We start from the raw sequence: 22,108 nt of genomic DNA, 5'->3' as shown, positions 1-22,108 counted from the left end.
ATTATCATAAGCACCGCTGCTCTGAGCATATAGCAGCCTAACAGTTCATCACAGCAAAATTCAGCAATCAGAATATTCAGGAAAATAATCCTCACCTCTTCATAAAACAGGCACAAGTTTCTCTGAAGTTCTCAATGTAGGAAAACTGCTTTGCTTTAAGTCAAGTATTTTAAGAGATAGTGTACTGCAAAATTAATTGGCTTTTTAAAATGGCTTTATATTGTTTTAGTAAGTATATATCCGCACTTTTTTTAGTTTAAATTTAGCTTCATACTATTCTCCAGCAACATAAACTGGACTAGAATAAATCAACAGACATGCCAAACCAAAAGTTTACAATCTGTAAAAGTCTGTGTTTGTAACAATCTAATTCTGCCAAACTGGTGACATTTTATGCACCCTCGGGAACATGCCTGGGTGCCTGGCATATTGCAAAGGGCAGTTCCGTGAAGGTGGGGTGTGCCTTTATCCAGTATGTGAAAACAACAACAAAACCTAAACTAGATGTGAACTTACAAGAGCAGGTAAAGATCATGCGTTTCTTTCTTGAAACAAAATGACCTTGCCAGACCTTTGTAAAAAGTAAAAGTACAAAATTTATATAACAAACTGGTACTTACAATTTAAGTATAAATCCAAGATAGTATAAAGTGTTTCTATCCCAAGAAGCCAATGCTGTGCCATATGTGACAAATACAACTGTCAACTGAGAAATAGCATTGCAGTTGTATGGTGACTGGGCACAGAGCTCAAAGTTCTATGGCCAGCAACCTCCCTACACAGCATTCAAGGGAGTGCTGCATAATTTATAGAAGAAAAAAGAGTAAAGCGCTATTAGAATCAGAGCTCTAAAAATTTTGGGTAAAAAGCTAGATACAGAATGAATAAATATTTTACACATATGTGCAAGTCATAAATTGTAATCTTAATAACTTAAGAGTCATTAAATAGTCAACAAAATGAGCAAGTGTTCAAAATGTTCTTATCAACCAGTGAAATATACAGCATCTGCTCAACATTTACATGGATTATCTATTTTTTTGACAAAAATCATTAGTCCTTTATATCAATTCTGCTGAAAGAGAGGACAGAAAGCAAGAAACCCTTTTGCTTGTTTTCAAATCACAGCCAGGCTGACTATAAAGTCTGTTGGCCTTTTAGAGGCAACCAGAATGACTGTATATCACTTTTAACAGAATTTTTCTCAACACACCCTTATGAATAATAGGTTATACTATGAATAGTAAGTTATACTACTTACCTCAAGTGAGATCCAAACACTCCTAACATCACTGTAAACATTTGGAAGGAATATATCTTCACAGAATGCATCCTTGTGTCAGAGGAAAGGGCTGCTATAGTTTAGCAGTGAAAGATAGCACCTTCTTGCTCAGAGGGAATAGTAGGCAATAGTTCAGACATTTCCCCCCCCGAGTTTCATTCTTTCAATTTATTCAGAAAGTCAATTTATTTTGTTTGCTGCTAAGGCAGAGGGCTCATTCTCTCCTTGCTCATCTCCCTTTTCTCCTGATCAGAATCCCAGACGTAGGACATGGATATGATTTCTGATTTTATTTTTAAACATAAGCAAATTAGTAGGCTTTTTGAAATCATCCAGTTAATAAAATACATCAGCCCAGTAATTTCTCAAAGGCAGTGTTTTTGCCTCCTGTAATGGCCTAGAACAAGTGATTCAGCTATAGGGAGGGAAGTACTATTTATGTACCATGGCAATAGTAGCTTGCAGCAAAACAAGAGCAGGAATGTTTTAGGCAGTAAAAAAACCACAGACTTTTATCTTTCAGGTAGCTGAACACAGCTGTCAGACAGACATTCAGTGCATTCCATCCACGTGCACAGGATGGTGTTAAATGGAAGTGTAATAACTCATGTTTGTACTTTGATGTACTGAGATAGCCATAGGCAAGAGTGAAGCAAGGAAAATCTGGTTACCTGCAAGGAATCTATGTGCCAGCACTTCATTCCTGAAGCTCATCACAGGCTAGCACCGACAGACCTCTCTAAGCTCATTAATTGTAAACTGGAGTATGACCAGGCTCTGCTGCCTATGGTGGTTACAAATACTGCCCACTCCCTACCCTACTTTCTTTCTGCTATTGGTATTAAAACCATATAAAAGTTCCTAGAACCATGACTCCTTTTCTTTGCTTCAAGCTGTTTTGCAACTTTTATGTTTGTTACCACGTCTAGTTTGTCTAGGCAGCTTAAGATACTGTTTCTCTATACTGACTACAAATAATAAATATCCTTGCATAATGATTTTACAACACTTTTCTGATTAGCTATTCATTCCCAGATTAAATTGTTACAGGTAGTTTATTTAGAAACTTAAGAACCTTATCTTCTGTCTCTTCTTCTTCCCCAAAAAGGAATAGCATTAAGTGCTTGGAACAATATACATCATTATAAAACTGGTAATAGAGGAGGGATAAAGATTTGAGCAAGGCTTAAAATAAAATCATTACATAAATTGGATCAAGTTTATGTGTCAATATTATATTATAGCCACATGAGTAGATGATAACTAACCCCATACCTAGGAAGTTAAAACTCTTTTTGAAGAAAGTTGCACTTCGCAGAATTATGAAGATATCAGCTTACAACCAACACTCATTAGTTGTGCAGAGCATCTGTAATGAAATCTTTTGCAACAGTTTAAAGTCCCTCCATACCTAAACATATGCATTATAATATAACTTGGTTTAGGAAGATGTAAATGTCAAGATATCATAAGCTTCTCATATCTATTTTAGCTGAAGAAAACAAGATATGCAGCGTGCAGAAATTCCTTTTCTGACTACTAACTTCTCAAAACAGAAGTTTGCTATAGAGAGTTAACCAGGGAGGAAGCAATATGAAAAAAGAAGGCATTCCACGCTAAATATATAAGCACTTTCTGGGGCTCATCACACAAGGAAAAATATTTTGAAGAAAGTGAAGGAAAAAAAAAATAAAAAAAAATGTTAAAACCTAAAATTAAAAGGGCAGGAGACTTACCGTTAAAGAATACGAAACTTTGAAAATTTCATGATACTGTTGTCCGAACCAGCCCTACACAGTGTTATACAAGACACAGGTTAAAATAATCATAAAAATAAAATAATCATACCATCAATCCAATGCTTAAAAATACATGTAAAGACAACCACAAGCCAATCTTACACTCACTGTTCTGCAATGTAAATGAGCGCAGTTCCAATTATGTCTCTACTGAGGGGAGCAACAGGCAGCATATAAATGCAAACAGCCTTCATTAGACACATTGCCATGAGTATATTAATCATGTCAAGAAGCATTGCTGAAGTTTCCTTCAGCGCAATTTAACATACCTTACTTTATTAGGATGCACTCAATTTCACTATGTTTTCTCCTCATTATCATTTATGATGACCAATTAAAATGTTTGTGTCTGTCTTTAAGCAAATTACTTCTGTAATTCAGGTAGCTGAAATCACCACTCATCCCACACTTCTGTCATCTCCCTCCCTCAGTGTAATATCTTTCTTTGCCCAGCCTCTATTAGCATTTTAAAGAGAAAAAGCTTACTTGGATTGAGTAGTTAAGGTATAAACCTGAGTCTTTTTGCAGGACAGAAATGAAATAGCGGGTTGATTCTCCACCCCACCCCTCCACCCCCTGCCCTGAGTATCCCTGTTATACTGCCTTCTTTTTTTCCCCTTGGAGTGACAAGTATAACTTGTATAGTCAGAAAAAGAACATACTGGAGCAATAGAGGCCTCGGGCATTATTCTCATATTGGGCTCAAAGTTGTGAGCAGCTTAACTTCATTTCCTTTGGTCCATACAAAGGCAGTAAAGGCAACAACTGGAAACACAAAACAGCTTTGCCCTTTTGTTTCCCCCAAGGCCTCCATAGTGGGGTTCTGTCAAGAGCTTTTCAAATGATAACAAAACATGCCTCTCCATGTATGTTTCCAACACCCATAAATAAGCCCGAAACCATTTTTACTGTTCTAAAAATCAGGCGAGGACATGATTTTTTATGAACCTTTGACAACACAACTGTTGTCAGCCATTCATCTGACTACAGCTGTTATTTCTGGCTTCATGTATATTGAAATAAGATTAAAATAGATGGAACTTAGCTGGAAATTCTGATTACATACGGTGCTTTTGCTGTGGAACTCGGGGCAACCAGAAATGGCTGAGCAACATCTGGGATCACCAAGCTATGTTTATGAACTCATTTGTCTGTGGATTACCCTGGGCTCCTGGAACTAATGATACAAGGTTTATTCCTCAGAAGCTGCTGGAGCTCAACTACAGAGCAGTGGAATTTGCCTTATTTTCTATAGAAATGTACATGTTCTTGTTTACGTAACATTACTCTGACATTATAGTAATGACTTCCAGAAAAACGCTGATTATTGCAGGGGTGAAGAAATAAGTCTGAAGACAGTGCTGCCTTTTAGAACAATTATAATTTCATTAAAATAGGAACATAACTTAAAGATAGATTTTATTCTCTTTGATGATTTACTCATGCAAACTGCACATAAAAGAAAACAGTACAGTTTGTGAAACATGTCAAATGTAAAGACCCAAAATGCTAAGTACAGAAGTAGTGTGACATACGTCTCAAAACGGAATCCATGGTAGTACGGCTAATACCTTTTCTCTATTTGCTGAACACAGATTTTAATGGTTCTTTTGCCAGCCCCACTGTTAAATCCATTAACTGTTTACATATCTCCTATACACTTATGTAGACTTATTTTACAAGCGCAACAGTTTTGTTATAAAAAAACTCCACTTATATGATTTAAAAGCCTTTGTGTTTAGGAGAGCAAATTATAGTATAATCAACAAGGCCTTATCTAGTCCACCAAAATTACAATGAAAAGTGACTGTAGAGCTTTCTTGCAGAATTCACATTTTGTGCCTATGCAATTAATTTCGTTCTCACAAGAGTTCCATTGTATTTCCCCATCCTGGAAACATTCAATAACTGTTACAGCTTTTTATGTTGAAATTGGGAAAGTAAGACTTTTAAACACATGAGGTTTTCAACACAACTTTCTTAGATTTAAAATACAAAATATTTAGAATCCCTATTATTTTCATGCTTAAAGCCCTGCAATGATACATATACGACTTAGATACTTCTTTGTCCAGCTTTCATTATAGTATGGTTGTATATATATTGCAGAAATTATGATTTTCCTGTGGATCAATTACATTTTTAGACTTAAAACTGAACCGAACAGAAACTTGATGGCACTGACACTTAAAAACACATGGTATAGTGTGGAGAAGGAAGAGCAAATGAACTACACAACCCATTATAAATGCATTAAATCTTTGTTATATACATAATGGAATCCTGCTTTACTGCCAGTTGCTACTATGCATCTGTTTTTGCTATTATACAAAGTTTTCCGACCTGAAAGCACACATCTACTTTTTTTAAAACAACTTAATCTATTGTAAAATATTAAACTGTATTTTGACATGAGTACAGAATCAAAATAGATAATGGCACATTTAAAAAACTCAGTATCCTGCAGATGATTGGATAATGAGAAAAAGTGTACCTACAATCATCTCATCAGAAACAAACTACATCATGGAATGTTAGTTATCCAAGTTCGCACAGTAAATAACATTTTAAAACTGCAATCACCTATCAGCCAGCATCACATTGAAGGCATCTTTAAACATTCAAGCAAAAGACTGCTGGCATTAACTACTGAACCATTCTCACGCACACACCACACACACCACATTATAATTACATTGTTTCCAAGATACGGTAGATACTGATTTTTTTTTCCACAAGAAAGGTATCAAAATTTTTGCTACTAAAAGATGACAGTGCTTACACAAGAATTAAGTACAAGTTAGCTTGCAAATACAAGACAATGACAAAAAAAAGTCGAGTTGTCTGAAGAAGGATTTTAGGCTTTTCTGGCATCCAAAACCTTGAGTAAACTCCTTAGTCTGCGACTCAAAAATCCACAAAATATCAACCTACTTTGGAATACTATGTATTCCATATCTGATAACCCTGTATTTTACAATATGCTTACTGATTTCAGCCCAGCATCAAGGGGTGGTTATAGATATCTATTCTGACTAGAGAAATAAAGCTCTTCTCCCACCAGAATGGAAGTGCTGGAGTGGAAAAAAAAACACCTGACATCAATTTAAACTTAAAAAAAAAATCAAATCTATTTAGTAATGATCCTCATCTAGGATTGGTATGTGCATAAGAGTACTGTATCTCATGTACTGTACTGGCCCTATTAAAATTAAGAACCCCAACAGTTAAAAGCCAACCAAAATGCTATACATAAAAAAACCCAAATGTTTTTCTCCCAATGTTCTTCCTCTCATAATGTGCAAAACAACAAAAAGGCAAAAAGACTAAAAGCAAATTTACTGTAACTGTCTTTCTCTTGCCTAGTGCTTTATGACCTTGCTAACGTTACAAAGTCAATAGGGACTATGCAGAACTTTGGTATAAAAATGTCACATAATATTACTATCACAGTCTTGGGGATGACCTTCAGTAATTCACCCCAATGTTTGTTGAAATAATACCAAATTAAAAATGAAATAAACCACATTGTACTGTACACACACTTTACACATTAAGCACAAAAAATAACTAGTAAAACTAATACTTAAAAAAAAAAAAGTCTTTTGCCAAGAGACTAGAACTGCTGTTCTGTCTCATCTCCACCTGCCAATCGTTAAAGCCTAATTTAAGTTGGATTTTTAAAAACGAGTAATTTTAAGCTACAATTTCTCCTAGATGGAGACTGGTCTTTTGTTGGTTTCCCTTTAAAGTCACAGGTGTGTATCTAAGAAACTGATGCAACGCAAGTTTTTAATCAACTTCCTGAAGGCTGCGACTGGGAGGGAGGCGCCATGACGATCTGGGAAAGCACGGGCTCCGTGCTCTGGTCCGCCATCTGGGTGAGAACGGAGGTGGCCACTGCTTCGGCCTTGGAAGTGGAGCTCACGCCGTTGGAAGTGCTGACAGAACTGTGCTGAATAGCTTCTGTGTGTGGACTGCTTGGCACTGATATGTCTTCCGAGCTGTCATCTTTCTCTGCAGCTGAAGAAGAAAAACGAATTGATTTTGTCTCCTGGAATGCACACCACCCCATCCCAGTAACAGCAATCAGTCCCTAAATGATTAAAATTCATGGTGTAACGCAGCACAAATGGCAAAACAATCTTATTTTCGTTTTTTAAAAAACAAATACTACTTTGTAAGCAAAAAACCAGACTGCAGTATGGACTATTCAGGAAACCAGAACTGATTTTCACATCTTCAAAGCCATGATTAAAATTGTCTGATTTCTTCCTAGTTAATCAGCTGGTGGGTACCATGCCTAATTCTAATGATGCATGTTCACATCAATAAGCAATATTCACAGACTAAAAATGCTACCAGACCTCTTCTTTCTATATGAATTTGCTTTAGATTTTTAATATATGCTATTTACTGCATCTCCTTTCAGTATTCAGTAATGAATACTCGTGATCATGAATAAGGCATCTGAAAAAATACTATTTATAGCACTATATTAATTGGACAATACTTCAACAAGTTTTCAACCCACATTCTTCTAAGGAATGAAGTTCCATATCTTCTTTAGTATACAAATGCCGCTCAATAGGGTTTAAAATTGTTAAAAACGGTTTTAAAAATATCTTCAGAATATTTCAGGTGTTCTCCACAAAACTGAAGTGAATTAGCCAGAGGGTTACACCATTTTTTCCCATGACAGAGGTTAAGCAGGTTAAAAAATAATTTTCACTGTGCAAAATCAGAATTTCCAAAATGAACATAATTTTAAATGTCCTTCTTGCACAGACTTCCTAGTCATTCTAAAATCATTCTTTTTTCCAGAGTTGCAAATGTTTGCCAAGGCATTATGCAAACACTGTCAAGCAAAAAGCTGAGCTGAAGACTAAAAAAAAACAAAAAAAGAAAATAAGCCTACTGTTTTTTACTCAAAATTAGAAATATGAATGCTGAATTTCACTGTAACTTTTTTGTACCACTTTGTGTTATCTAATGTTTTCAAATATTTTTAAAAACAGTTTTTGCCAGCTAAAAGCAGTACCCAGATGGAATACTGGAAGTGCCTTTTAAACCACTACTGACTATGGTGATATACACAGAGCCAGAAGCAGGCATGAACCACTGCTTTTGACTAAACAATGGAACAAAGCTTGACTTTCTCTAGTCTTGTCTTTGCAATCCCTTTCAAATTTGCTTGAGATTGGCCTATGAATTTAGAAGTGTCCCAGGGGAAGAAAAAGGTTGGGAAAGGATGATATGAGAAGACGAGCAATGCTGTCGTACCCTTGTTTCCACAGAAAGTCAGGCTAACAGCAGCAACAGAACACTAAGCATCAACAAACAATAGTGAAATGAAGTTCATGTTGGACTTAGGTTTATATAACATATCAGCTATGGGTAAGAAAATTTGCTACATTAGCAAGTCAAGACCCCAATATAAAGATCTTTTAGCAGCCCCATGCATACTATTAACACACTTCTCTTCAAAGCTTAAAATCAATTCTATTACTGACCGCTTCTAGAAAATAACAGTAAGGTCAAAAAAGATGGGTAAGCAAGAAAACTGCTATATTTCTTTCTAACAAATACTGCCTACACAATCAAAGTGGCAATTTCTCTTACAACACTACTACAAGAGCATGGACATAATTGTTCGGAAGTTATAATGTTCTTACCCATAAGGCCAACTATTTTTCAAAAACAGATCTTTCAAGTATTAAAGGAGAGAGGGACACATGACACTGAGGTAGATCTGCTGACAATTACCACATATCCAAAGGTTTCATAATAACTGTATACAGCAAGAGGAAGAAAATTAGGACATTTCAGAAAGACATTGGTGATCCTTAGCAGAGTTTGCCCGTTCAAGAACAGAAAGAACATGAACAAGTGTCAATTCAGTTAACAGTATTCAACAGGATTTCATCTTTGCTGTACCTCTATCAAGACGTACAAGATCTCATGTAAAAACAAGAAGGAGCAAACTTTGTTAAAAATAGAAACTCTAGTGTCACTTCCCCGAGTAGCATATTCTTCCCCTCAGACAGAATGAAATGGCAGCAAGTAGGATGACGTATCAAATACAGTCTCCCTGCTGTAGCACCTGCTCCTCCTCTCCAGACCTGCTGTTATTTTCCTATGAATCTCCATCTTCCTATCAAGCTTCTTGTGCTGATCCCCAATTTCCTTGTTGTCCAAATTCTCCTTATACCCAAGGAAAAGGGTTAGTTTTAAATGCTATGAGCCAGAGATAGGGAGGAAGTTAAAACAGATCATGAGATAGAGAGGAAGTTAAAATAGATCATGATCTTTCAGCTGCAGAAGGAAGGTCTTCCATTGTCATGTCTCCCTTAACATGTATGTTCTTAACTCAAAAGAAATTTCTGTAATATCACAATGGTAAAGAACATGAGAGAGGTTTGATTTTCTCACTTTGATGGGCTCAGGAAGACTCTATATGCGCTGGAAGAAACAGTTATGAGTGCACTTACGATCATCAATAGAAGTGTTCATTTCATTGAGCAGATAAACATACTGTGCTGAAGACACAAAAATACATGATTCAGGTATTTTCAGATGCCAGGGGCTAGAGAGAGGGAGCTTACAGCAGACAGGTCATTATATAAGACACAGACCTAACACTAGTTCATGGTAATAAATTGGACTGGAAGCATAAACCCTTGTAATAACTACAAACCAATATTTAGAAATGAGGTGCCACCCTAAAGAATAGCTATTTGGATTTTCTTTAATGTCCTTCCTAAGGTAGCCCTAACTTTACAGGAATAGTGGCCAAAAGCTGAATAAAAACTCCATTTGAGAAATGAAAACCAAACAAGAAAATCACTCAATGAATATAGAAGATACTTAAAAGTCACCTCATTACAGAGGTGACTTGTTTTTTTAAGCCTGAAGACTGGGAATAAAGAACAAAGGCTTTTAGAAGAATACAGGAAAGTCATACTTAAATTTTGATTTCTTCCTTTTTTCTTAGTTGACCAGAGAATTGCCAGACACAGGACTGTGGTTTCAAGAGTGCAACTGATACATACCAGAATCATACTATAGCTAACAATGTAAAAAAAACCGCCAAGGCATTTTAGCTTTTTTCATGGCTCCCCCAGCTTTGCCTCAAATCAAGGAAAATACACAGTCCAAATTAGAAATTAATCTACCAAAATAACGTTTGCTGTATATTAGAAAGTTGAAAATTTACAGAGCTACATCACTTGACCTTTCCTCAAGGCCAGATAGTTCCCAGACAGGCTGTGTATGAGAGGCGAGCCATTTTGGAAATGGAATGCAACATGGACTAGATGAGCTATAGAAAAGAATTAAAAAAACAACAAAAAAGCAGAGATTTTTGAGGATGCACTAAAAAGTACTCTTTTAGAGTACTCAAACTATTTGGTTCTTAGCACTGCTTACCAACAGCTTTCATTCAGGCAAAGCAAACAAAGAAGGATTTCAGTCTTCAGAAGAAAAAAAACCACCAAAACCAAAATGAGAGTGAGTACACAAGCATTTACATGTGATTCTGAACTCCTTCAGTCCCCTGATAATCACTAGAAAGGAAGCCTCATGGTAATTCTTATTAGGCCTTTCAAGGACTATAGAGGGACTTAAGCCTAGTAATGCTCATTTCCAGCGAGTTGGCCTTTGTGAATGTCCTCTGCAGTCACTGAAGAGCTGTTGCTTATCCAGAACAGGCTGCAAGAGTGCAGTGGTTTGAGAGGTTCAAATCATTCCAGGCCTGAAACTGGTTAGTCACCTTCTGCCATTTCTTTAAAACTAACTACAGAAAGAGCACAAACCCTCTCATTTAACATAACCTACACTGCAGCCTCTATTTATCTTCATTTATATTCAGTTTAGAACAAATGCTCTCAAATATTATGATGTCCTTGTCAAAAATATGAAAAAATACCTAAAAATCCCCTTACTTTCTTTTTTTTTAAAAAAACTTTGATTTTCACAATACATTTTCTTTTCACAAGTTTTCCCCTTTCTCCTACTACAAGTCCAGAAAAATCCTGAGAAAATATAGGGTGTACTGCAGAAGACTTCTAGAAACTATCTAGTATGGAAAAGATAACATGAAAAATAAATGAACAGCATCTGGATTTCTTCTATACACAGCACTTTCCCTGCCACGGCTTAAGATACATTTGGAACCAACAGCATCCTTCACTGGGAAATAAAAAAATTTAAGCTGGCTGAAAACTCAAACATTGCAACAGAAATTCATCCATACTGACTCAAAGTGCAATAATGATTTTTCTGGTTTCTCTGTCCTGATGACACCCTCTTTTGAAGCAGGAACAAGACTTTAAATAAAGAAAATATGATCCCAAGAACAATCTTAAAAGAAAGAGGTACCTGCAGTTTTGTGCTTTTCATTTGGCTTGTGAAAAAATTGCCCGGAAAATTGAAGAGATCTTAAAAGGTATGCAAAATCAAGTGCCAAAATACCCTGAAAAGTGATAGATTATTTGTGCCTATTTAAATGCATAAAAATAACATGAAAACCATAAAATTGTGGACTTAGCTGTTAAAACAGCTGTGGTCTACATGGCCTAAACTATCATTTTTTAAGCAGTGCACAATACTCAGCACTGCAGGAGTTCTGTGAGCTGAGGTCTTCAATTCTTCCACAGAAACAAGACTATTAAAACACTCACTACATTTTTGAAGCAATTCAACTTTGATTACTTGATGAATATAATATGTTTATTTATAGGAACACCATTTTCATGAACATATTGACTGAAACAATGTTTTCCTCTCATAATTTGTACTGTGGGTGTGTCACTTAGCCAACATGCCTTCCTAACAATATTCACACAGAGATAACGTGACAAAATCCTTTCAGAGGGATGGCATTACAACTATCATTCATGTTAAATTTTTACTTTCAAGAGACTCTTCAAGAAACTAAGTGAGCCACGCTTCCAATCTCCTTGCTAACTATTATTTTTTTCTAAAATTTGCTTTTGCCACTAATTAGTATTTTAGGTCTAATTCATTTTGCATTCTTCAGTAAATCAGAAGCATTATAGTCCTTTCCTGAAGGCAGAAAACCAGCATTCCTAAAGAGGCCATTTGCTAACTCTTCAACAAAGAAATCCTTACCATGTAACCAGTTTGTCAATTTATGACTTACAATTAAATATTTTTCATGGCAATTCAGGAACATGCACCCTCAAACCCATCAAAATTTAAGAAACCTACAGGGTTTTTTTGTTTTGTTTTGTTTTTTTTAAAAACCTTGCATGCATAATGCTATCTCCCTAGTAGCTTCCCTATGAAATTATCTCGTTCTGTCAGACGGGAGCCATAATGGCCTCATCCCTGCAGCAATCATTGTTAATATAAATCCCAAACATATTTCTATACTGTTCCAATTTACTCCAAGATGCTATTTTCTGTCTTGTCAAAATGACTGGAGATCAAAGGACCAAGATTTATAAGCTCAAAACTGACAAAATCAGTATTCTAAATATATATGGCAATACAGAGTTGCTAAATCTCCTGAATCTTTTAAATTAAAAAATATTGCCCATTCTGATGAAATTGCTTACAATGACTACAAGTAAAGATGGTGGCCATTAAGTTTTATCGCAAGCACCTGAGGATCTGTTTGCATGCAATACAAAATGTTCCTTTATTCTCCTGAATTACTGACACTGGCAAATTAAAATGAAGTGGCTACATATGGCAGAAACAATCTTCACATTTACAAATATCTTGAAATATCACTAAATCATAAAAACGAAAGCTGTGGGTTATATATTATGAATGTTGCCTAATGCATTCCCAGCTCAGTTATTTGTAACAAATTTGTGTACAATGGACAAAATTGGCCATTTATTCTACAGCAGCAGCAGCTGGTTCTGGCACTGTGTATCACAGCCAAAAAGGAAGTTACAAGTCAGGAAAGCATAATTAACCTTTAAAATGCTGGAAGGATGAAAAATCAAAAGAACAATTTAAAGTAAAAATATGAATTAGAAAAAAACTGGTACTGAAAGTCTCAGTATTCCCGTCAATATTAGAACTCCTTTTAAAAACACCCTGTTTATAGAACAGCAGTCACTTAATGTGGAAATCAGAACAACCTAGAAGACATTGTACAGTAGGAGCCATGAACCTGCATCTGATTATTTTAATGGCTTGACTGATCCTGGATGTTGTGGTAAATGAGGACAGCTGTTATAGTACCTCTACTGAAATCTCATTATGATGAAGGAAAAAAACCCACAAGGACCTTTCACTGTACTAAGCTAAGATAATGTATAAAAGATGGTTTATCATGTGCTCTTAATACTTTAATTATATTTTCCAAAGCAGGTGTAGTAACCGATAGTCCTTAAATGCTAATTATCATATGCATTTATTAAGCCAACATAAAACCTTCAACGTTATGCAACAATTCAATTTTGACTTAAAAATACATTTCTAAATATCACATATTAATTCCTGTCTTCCAATAACCTTTGAGATTAAAAAAAAATCTTTAATGTAATATATGTAATATTAGAACTGCACTTCTCAATTTTAATGCTCATTCCGTTCACTTTGGCAGTATTTCATTGATGCAGCCTCAGGCTATAGGTAATGGAACATTACTCACTATGATAGCCAGATTTCTTCTGCATGGCAGTTACAGGGCAATCTTTATGAGCCAGAAGAAGCTGTTTCAGCTGTGCCACTTCATTTCTCAGCAGGGTGACTTCGTTCTAAAGGAGAAGAAAGTTATATACTTTACCAGGCTCAAACTACACACGTTTTGAAGGTAAGCATTAAGTTTTATAGGATTTTCAGTTGTTCATTTAGGGGTAGCTAAAATACAAGAAGTTTCCATTTGGCATATACTACAAAAATGTATGCATTTCTTTTATCTCAGAGAATGTAAATATTAGCTGAAACTTGGCTAACTTTATTATTTTCTACAACTAGGAAATGCTTTTTTGAAAAAAAATACAATGTATGTTTTTCAGTTTGCAGATGCAGAGTTTACATATAGTTTCATTCACATGATCCAGCTACTGAGAGGCTCTTCTGGAAGGTTTTGTGATGAATTCTAATCAGAGCAAACCTACATTTAGCTACACACATCTTAACAGATGTCACAGCCAACATTAAGAAAAGGGAAAAAAAAATAAAATAAAATCCAAAAAGCCAATGTAGAATAATTTTTTAGTGACTATATTTATACTTGAACTTCAAAAACGAAAATCTCATGTAATGGAAAATAATTTAGCAAATATTTGCTGATCTCCAGACCAATTTTTTCCTTTGGCAGCCATACATAAATGTGTTGTACGAAGGAATCATTGATAATAATGACAAAATCCTGAGATGTCTGCTTATGCCACTAAAGTGTAGTGCGACCTAGGAGACAGCACCTGCAAAATCTAGTGACTGGGTTCAGACTGTGCCTTTCCACTACTGGGTGACCTTGAACAAGGTCATTTTACTGCTTTGTTCTTCACTTTCCCCATTTGTAAAATGGAAGACAGCAACACTTACCTTCCCTGTAAAGCAGTTTGGTGTCTGTAGATGAGAAGTGCTACATAACTGCATTACATGTGACAATCTAAATTAGGAATGGTATGGCATTTTGATAGAACCATTTTCACTTTAAACAGTAGAAAAATATTATTAATCAAGTTATCTGTAATGCTTTGTGATCCCCATATCTTGACACAATATGTGTTTTTCATGGGTTACTGTATTTTAAATATAAATCCTTTCTACTGACACTTGAAGTTACTTCAAGTATAAGAACCTTTGCACATTAGCATAATATACCACACATGTGACATAATTGTTTGGTAAAAGCTTATGTTTATGCATTTAGGAGCAAGTTAAAATAAAAGCAAACACAGGAAAACTGGATTGCAACTAAAATTATTTGGAAAAATAAACCACAAGAAAGTCAACTTATTTACTTGTAAGCTAGAAATAAGGCAATGCAGTCAGACATGAGATGAATTACAAGTAAAACAATTCCAAAGAAAAACAATTTTTTCAGAACAGAACTTACTAGGTTTAATTATGCTAAGTAACTAAAATAGCAGATTGTTAAAAGCTCTTCTTTGTATTCTCTCCCTCCATTTAGAAGACAACAAATTTCTAGCCTTTATCCTTACAAAATCCTGTTAAAACTATTAAGGACTCCTTTTCTATTCAGTCATTTCACTGTGTAAAATATCTCTTTTAGAAACCTTATATTAAAAGCAAAAGCTGAGAGATGCCAAAAATCTGACTTCACAAACATTTTTAACAAAAGAAAAATGTGACTGCAAACAAAAAAAGGTTGTAACTAAAAAAACCCAACCAAAACCCCCCAAATTCTCTGCCAGCTGGCATTATGCATTCTGAAACCTTAGGCTGTTAAGAAAGCACACTACGAAGGCCTCCAGCTCTCAGTCTCCCCTTAGTTCACCATGTTACTTACTGAGGAGACACAAATCTGGATGCAAGCAGGGAGCTGCACAGAACTGACATAGCTGGGGGGAAGAAAAAGCCCGTATTGATGTAGTTTAGAGACAACTTCTTGATAATCTACAGAAGTAACAACATCCAAGACTATGAAATATACTTCTGTTTAGTTCAAAGGAACTTTGGCAAAAGAAGTGATCAAATCAGGAAAAGGCTTCCAGAAATTTTCTATCTCGTCTCTCACATTTTAAGGAGGAATTTTATACAGAAAAAGCACATTTAAGTATGAAGTTGCAGTTTATCTGTGTAAGTAAAATAATGTCTATGAAAAAATTTTACAAGTTTATAGATTAATGTCAGCTGTATTAAAAATACTAAGAATGTTGCTAGCAAAAATATAAAAAGCAAATATATTATCTTGCATTAAAGCAGACTTGAAAAAATGGAACAGCATTCCCATATAAAAAAAAGGTTGAGGTAATCTCAATAACAATGCTAGCTGTGTATTCCATAATATGAACACTTGTGCCAAGAATGCTATATGCAATGCACAAATCACTCCTAAACTAGAACTGAGTTACGTTTGCTAGACATGTGGGACATGGAATGTCACAGAAAGGCAATCTATGGTTGCCATTTATATGGCACCACTTCTCACTGGTGAAGAGGGGCTGTTGAAACCAATTCCTATACACATTGTAGTTACTTATCTTGTATGTGACAATGGCAAGTCTTTTTCATCTTGTTCAAAACACATTAACGTTAACGTGTGGTGGTCATTTAACATGTGGTTAACCTGTTGAAAACAGGCTAACAAGCAACACATGGAATAAACACTTTAACAGTTGGCATGAAGAAAGATTATTTCAAGTTTTCATACTGGAAAGGTCCTCCTCATTAATGAGTCTTTGAATCAAGTGTAGGCATCAACATTTCTTTAAATAAGCATGAAATATACCTCACATGCTGTCTAGAAGAATTTGTACGTTCCCACATTTCAAAATGTGCTAACATTAAAAAGCAGGTTTCTGGAGGAAAGCATATTGACTTTTACCTGCACTCCATCTTTCAAAAGATGCTCTCCCTTTTGTATTCTTATGAAGTTATACCACACAGTGTACAACATGTTCTTCCGTATCGGCCTCTTTCTCCTTGCATCCAAAATGCATATGTAATGGTGGAACCAGATTAACCCTTACTCAGCAAGGTGTGGGACAGTGTTTGTGATATATATTTACCAGAATTACCATTAGAGACAGGTAGATGTGACTTCTGTGGATAGGGGATTGTCTGTGGCTGAGTTAAACAACGCTCTTGCTGCTTCTTTTTGGACAACTTCCTTTATGGGAAAGGATCTTTACTCACGGGCATACTTTCACAATTCAGCCTTCCTAAAGCAGCTTCTGCAGCATCAGTACAAACCATCACTTGATTGCTGCTCATTGAGAACCCACAGTGAAATTGTGAGGAAGACAGCCTATTCTTCTTCTAATACTGTGTCCTCTGAGATTATTAAAGCAACAGGGACCAAATACAGTCCATATGATGCACTTTGGCATCTGATCCTGCAATACTGCTGAGTGGCCGCTGTGGACACACCGTCAATACCTTCTTAATACATTATACAGCACCCCATATCCTGCAGGATTGTGCAAGGCATACAAGCTAAACAAGGTGATGAACAAAATTTAAGATTAATAAACCACTCAACACATTAGTAGAACACCCAGCCAACAAAAATCAAACAGTAAATAAACTTTAAATGGTTGGAAGCATGAGAAATATTTACATAGCAGAGCCTAAAATAAAAACAGCCTGCCTAACCTATGTATGTTACTAGCGTGATGTAATAGATGGAAATTTTCCCTTAAGCAAAAATTTGAAAAATACTGCTTAAAAAGGAAATTACCTTCAAACATTTAAAAGAACTTGGCAGAAGTTAATCTACAGAACAAAATACATACGTCAACTAAGTAAACCTCTTCAAAATCCATATGCACTGTTAGCAAGCTTTCAGCCTTAAAAACCTTCCCATTGACATCAGAAGCTTTAACACAGACATTACAAGAACGCTACTGTGTTGAAAGGAGTCAGAATTGTTACGTGAAGCAACGCAGTGCAGTCATTTTGGTACGAACCTGCTTTTGGAAATGCGACATCTTGGTAAATTCAGCTGAGCAGGCCACTTAGATATTAAACAAAATATGAACTACTAACCCAAACACTCAGTCTATAAAACTGCACTGAGGCAAAATTCCAAACTTATTAAATTTTCTATTAAATATAAAGTAAGTAATCATGGGTCATAACTGCCCACTGTGCTGATCAGCCTGTCAAGTGAAGAATTATGGAAATACAGGATTGATTAATGTTTTCACATACAGTACAATTTAATTATTTCTCTGACATTCAATTTTCTTTACAAGTCATTCTGTTCTTTACAGTTAACAGTTTTGCTTTGGTTAGATCATAGGAAAACCTTCCTTGAATTCACTATTACTGAGTTAACTCTTGGAAACCTTTTGGTTACGGTACTTAGGTATTTTTTTGTTATAAAAATTGGTACATATAAGTGATAAGTTCATGTGATACAAAATATTACTTTCACTAAAAAACTGAACTATGGCCAATTTTTTTTTCATTCTCCTTCACTTGTTTCTTAGATTACTTAAGCTACAGTGCTACGTATAATTTTGTAATTATTGGACTTAACTGAGGATTGTGACTGCATTAAAGGAACAGTCTAAAAACTGTGAACAGATATGAGAATATATATTTGCAAGAAATTTAACTAATGCTGGTGCAGTGTCATGATTCTTGGAACACAGGAAACCATTTCATGTTGTGTGCTTAGGTAGGAATTTTTTTACATTTTAGGGTCTGGGATGCCGAGTATTTTTAAAGACATGAAGATGACTCATACACTGTAATTTTGATTATGTGATAAAAAGTAATCTCAACATTCCCTACTTTCTTGTTAGTAAAACTATGATGTTTTCTTTATCAAACAGCATGTAAGAGGAGCTCCCATAGGAAAGAGAAGATATGTGAATTTGACTCAGTGGACAGCTCGGATGAAGAAAAAGAAGTGAGAGTTTAACATATGAAAATACATTTCACTACATTTTCTAAATGAATGTTTCATTTAGGAAATGACATAATTTTTCCTTTCAGGAATTTTCAAAATGAAGCTTTTAGAATTTTTATTTTGAAAACAATACTTTGTGCCAATTCTTCTGTGCTGCTGGAAAACATTAGGAAAGTATGCTTTAACATTTAAGAGTAGTTTAAATAAAAGGGTCATGGATTGTTCTGTAGGAGAAAAAGTGTGCCCACGTGACAACCTTCCAAGACTGACAACCTCAGATGAGGTGGAAAAATGAGTAGCAGCATACACTAGCCTACCCTCTTACAGCATACTTCCATCTCTATAGGATTTATGCACACTGGGAGGGCAGTGTGGTGAAATTTGCACTGCCACTGCCTGTGTTGTACCTGTTCTGTGGACAAAAGAGGCCTTCAGTTTCCAGTGATGTCAATCTGGCACCTTTCACGAGCACTACATTCACTTTAAAGGAAAAAAAGTGAAGTTTAAAAGAACCACAGGAAATAAACTCAAAACTTATTTAAATAACTCAGGTTGTGAAACAAATTATTAAGAGCAAGATGTGTTCAAGTAAGACTATTACACTGCTAATAAGCCTTTACTCCAACACATCTTGTCATCTTTGCTTAGTATCATAGTCTGAAAGTTATTTAAAATGGAACACAGGATAAAAGGGTATGATCCTAAAGTTCACACGTTGTGAAATAGGAGTATGCTCTTATACTCTAATTTTACTGCTATATGCAATTAGTGCTGAATTTTCAAGTCTGATCTAAGCCATAGTTATAAAATCATTTCTATTTCAGATTTCATGCAAAGTTTTAAGTTCCATTGAGAATCACTGTCTAAGAATGGAAAAACTTAACTCATTTTGACTTGAAATAAAAAGTATACCTGTAACTGGCCATTTAGTGAGCTCAGGTCCTCGGCTTTTTTCTCCAGTGACTGCACCCAGACTTTCCGTTTCTGTCGGCATCTGGAAGCAGCAGCCCGGTTTCTCTCCAGAAACTTTCTCCTTTTCTCATCAGGGTCTTCATTGGCAGCTCTTCTTCGCCGACCACCTGTATTTGGTGTTTGTGGTGTAGGCTGAGCTGGTGATGCCTGAAAACAGTAGAAAGTATTAATTAAGTTATCAGTATAATACCTCTCATGACTTAACCTACAGCATTGGTATAAACAGTCATCACATCTTGAGAAAAGCATTCAGCATATTTCTAAATACATTTCTTCTGTGGAAAGTTATGTCCATTTAACTCTACAGCTATGGTTGTAAAACTTCTACCGTATTTACACTCCTGATCATGTTACATTAACATATTACGCCCAAAATAGCTTTCAAATTACATTTAGTAGGAAATACATTTTCTATTTTTGACTCTTCCAAAATACTCTTCCCACAAACCTCGTCACAACTCAATTGCTTAAGCCCACCACACAGAAGCTGTTTGACAAATGCTGCCAGTGCTGAGACTCACTGATCCCTGAATCTCCAGATAGCAATTTCCTACTTGTTGATGTGTTCCCCACCACTGAATACCAATTTCCCTTAATCCACCCACATATTATGACAGGATCAAAAAATTTCAATACTTTGAATTATACATTATGCTCATTTCACAGCTGTATACAGAACCTAAACAAAGATTTAACAAAACATGATAAGAATATAATGGATCTTAAAATCCTTTAATGAGATAAGATAGACAGAACATAACTGTCTACATGACATATTCACAGGTGCACCTGCGCATTCAGTCTAGCACAGTAAGAAAGTTTTTCTTTTTAAATTAAAAACCCCAAATATGTATCAGTTGGCATATCAATTTGGCATAAATTCTAGACAGCTAATAATAAAAAAATCTAGGAACTCAAATCTGCCTTTTAAGAATGAAACACTTGCAATTTTTTATTAATACTAATTGTGAAATAACCATAAAATAATCAAACAGCAAGATTTCCACCTTGAAAATTCTGTGATATTACAAAAATATTCTTTTAAAAACTGAAGGAAGTATGGGGAACAGCAGCCATAAAAAGGAAATCATTTTATGATGGGTCATCCTTTTCCTTCTTTTGTTCCAAATATATTTCTTTTGATACATTATCTGACTTTACTGGCCAGTCTAAGAATGTTTGGCTTTCACTGCAGATACAGGTCCTTCTGGTTCTGGATCCAGTGTGTGACTTTTATAAAATCAGTATTATGCTACAAATTCTGAAAATAACTCTTAGAGATTTTTTAAAGCATTCTGAAAACACATTTCAACTGGTTTTTTTAGACATAGAACAGCTGCAATCCTCCAGGATTCACCCAGGGAAGTCTGTCTTTCCTCCAGCAGCAATCCCACTTCCAGTCTGACTCAGAGGTCTTGCCTTTTACTCCCCTGTTCTCATCTAACATCCCAAAAGCACAGCACACTATACCTAAAATCAGAGCCCCCCTTTCAGAACCTGAGATGACACAGTACACTTAATCATAGAGCTGAAACTCTTCATGTGCCAGCCCAGAAAGGATCCTTCAAATAAATTAACAAAGCTGATACCTGATGGAATTTAAAAATTTCTAAGAGCATTTAAACATACAACATGTGCAACAGAAATACAAAATAAAACCACTTTTTTTTCCCCCCGTATATATATTGACCAGCTGTACAAATTTCAGCTACCACAGAATCTCCTGTTAATGAACTCCAGAAAGCAGGACTTAGTCCTAAATTTAAGAAGATAGATAATATTTATTTTGAAATTATTGTCTTGGATAACAGATTTTAGAAGCATTTAAGAACATGTAAGAACTATAAACACTTTACTGCTACAGAACTACTGACTCTAAGAGGAGTACATTAACATCTATTTCACAAATCAAGAGTAAAGAAAAAATATATTTATTTGCAAAATAAAGAGAGGGCGTAAGAAGTACATGTCCACTCTGTTGTCATACCGGTGTTTCAGTTGTTGAAGTTGCAGGCTGTTGTAGTGACTGTGGTCGTGGTTCCTCTGACTGAGTCCTAACCAACCCACTCGGATGTCCCTTGGCAGTATCTCCATTTGTTACCTGAGGGTGCTGCTGGGTCAAGGCTGCTTTCAATCTCTGAAAGCAGAAAAAAAAGAAGAGGGGGGAAAAAAAGAAATATTCTATCATGCTAACTTAAGCAAATAATTATTTATACTAGTAGTTACTTCCATTTCGGAAACCGGAGTTCCACCTCTTAAACAGCTGTTTCTTTTTATAGGTTTTCAACAGTGATCTAGGCATATACCTACTAATAGGTAACAATTTTTGGCAAGCATGACAATAGCAATAAGGCTTACATAGGATCCCAGAAAGAAAGGGATTGTAAGCTGTATGGAGAAGTAAAGAGAAAGCCTCCTTCTTGATGAACTGTGCCCAAAAGTAGATTTCTGGAAGGCCATGAACAAACACTTGCTGAGACTGGTAGCGCACAAAGGTGTGCTACCACAGCAGTTACATGT

At 35.6% G+C, this 22,108-nt stretch overlaps 1 protein-coding gene across 5 annotated transcripts in view; it reads right to left on the bottom strand.

Annotated features, from left to right (window-relative positions):
* Window positions 1-4,483: 4,483 nt before the first annotated feature.
* Window positions 4,484-22,108, bottom strand: part of ATF2 (activating transcription factor 2) — a 47,595-nt gene continuing 29,970 nt past the window's right edge. For all 5 annotated transcript variants that reach the window (XM_064660784.1, XM_064660785.1, XM_064660782.1 and 2 more), the window contains 4 exons: window positions 21,576-21,725; window positions 19,529-19,735; window positions 13,715-13,820; window positions 4,484-7,104 (listed from right to left, as the gene is read on the bottom strand). In XM_064660784.1, the coding sequence (XP_064516854.1) occupies window positions 6,878-7,104; window positions 13,715-13,820; window positions 19,529-19,735; window positions 21,576-21,725 (690 nt within the window). In that variant the 3' untranslated portion in view covers window positions 4,484-6,877. The remainder of the gene's footprint in view (window positions 7,105-13,714; window positions 13,821-19,528; window positions 19,736-21,575; window positions 21,726-22,108) is intronic.

Source organism: Pseudopipra pipra, chromosome 7 (assembly GCF_036250125.1).
Source record: "Pseudopipra pipra isolate bDixPip1 chromosome 7, bDixPip1.hap1, whole genome shotgun sequence".
NCBI classification, from domain to species: Eukaryota; Metazoa; Chordata; class Aves; order Passeriformes; family Pipridae; genus Pseudopipra; species Pseudopipra pipra.
The sequence above is the reverse complement of the archived record's forward strand: the minus strand, read 5'-3'. Positions and strand labels throughout refer to the sequence as shown.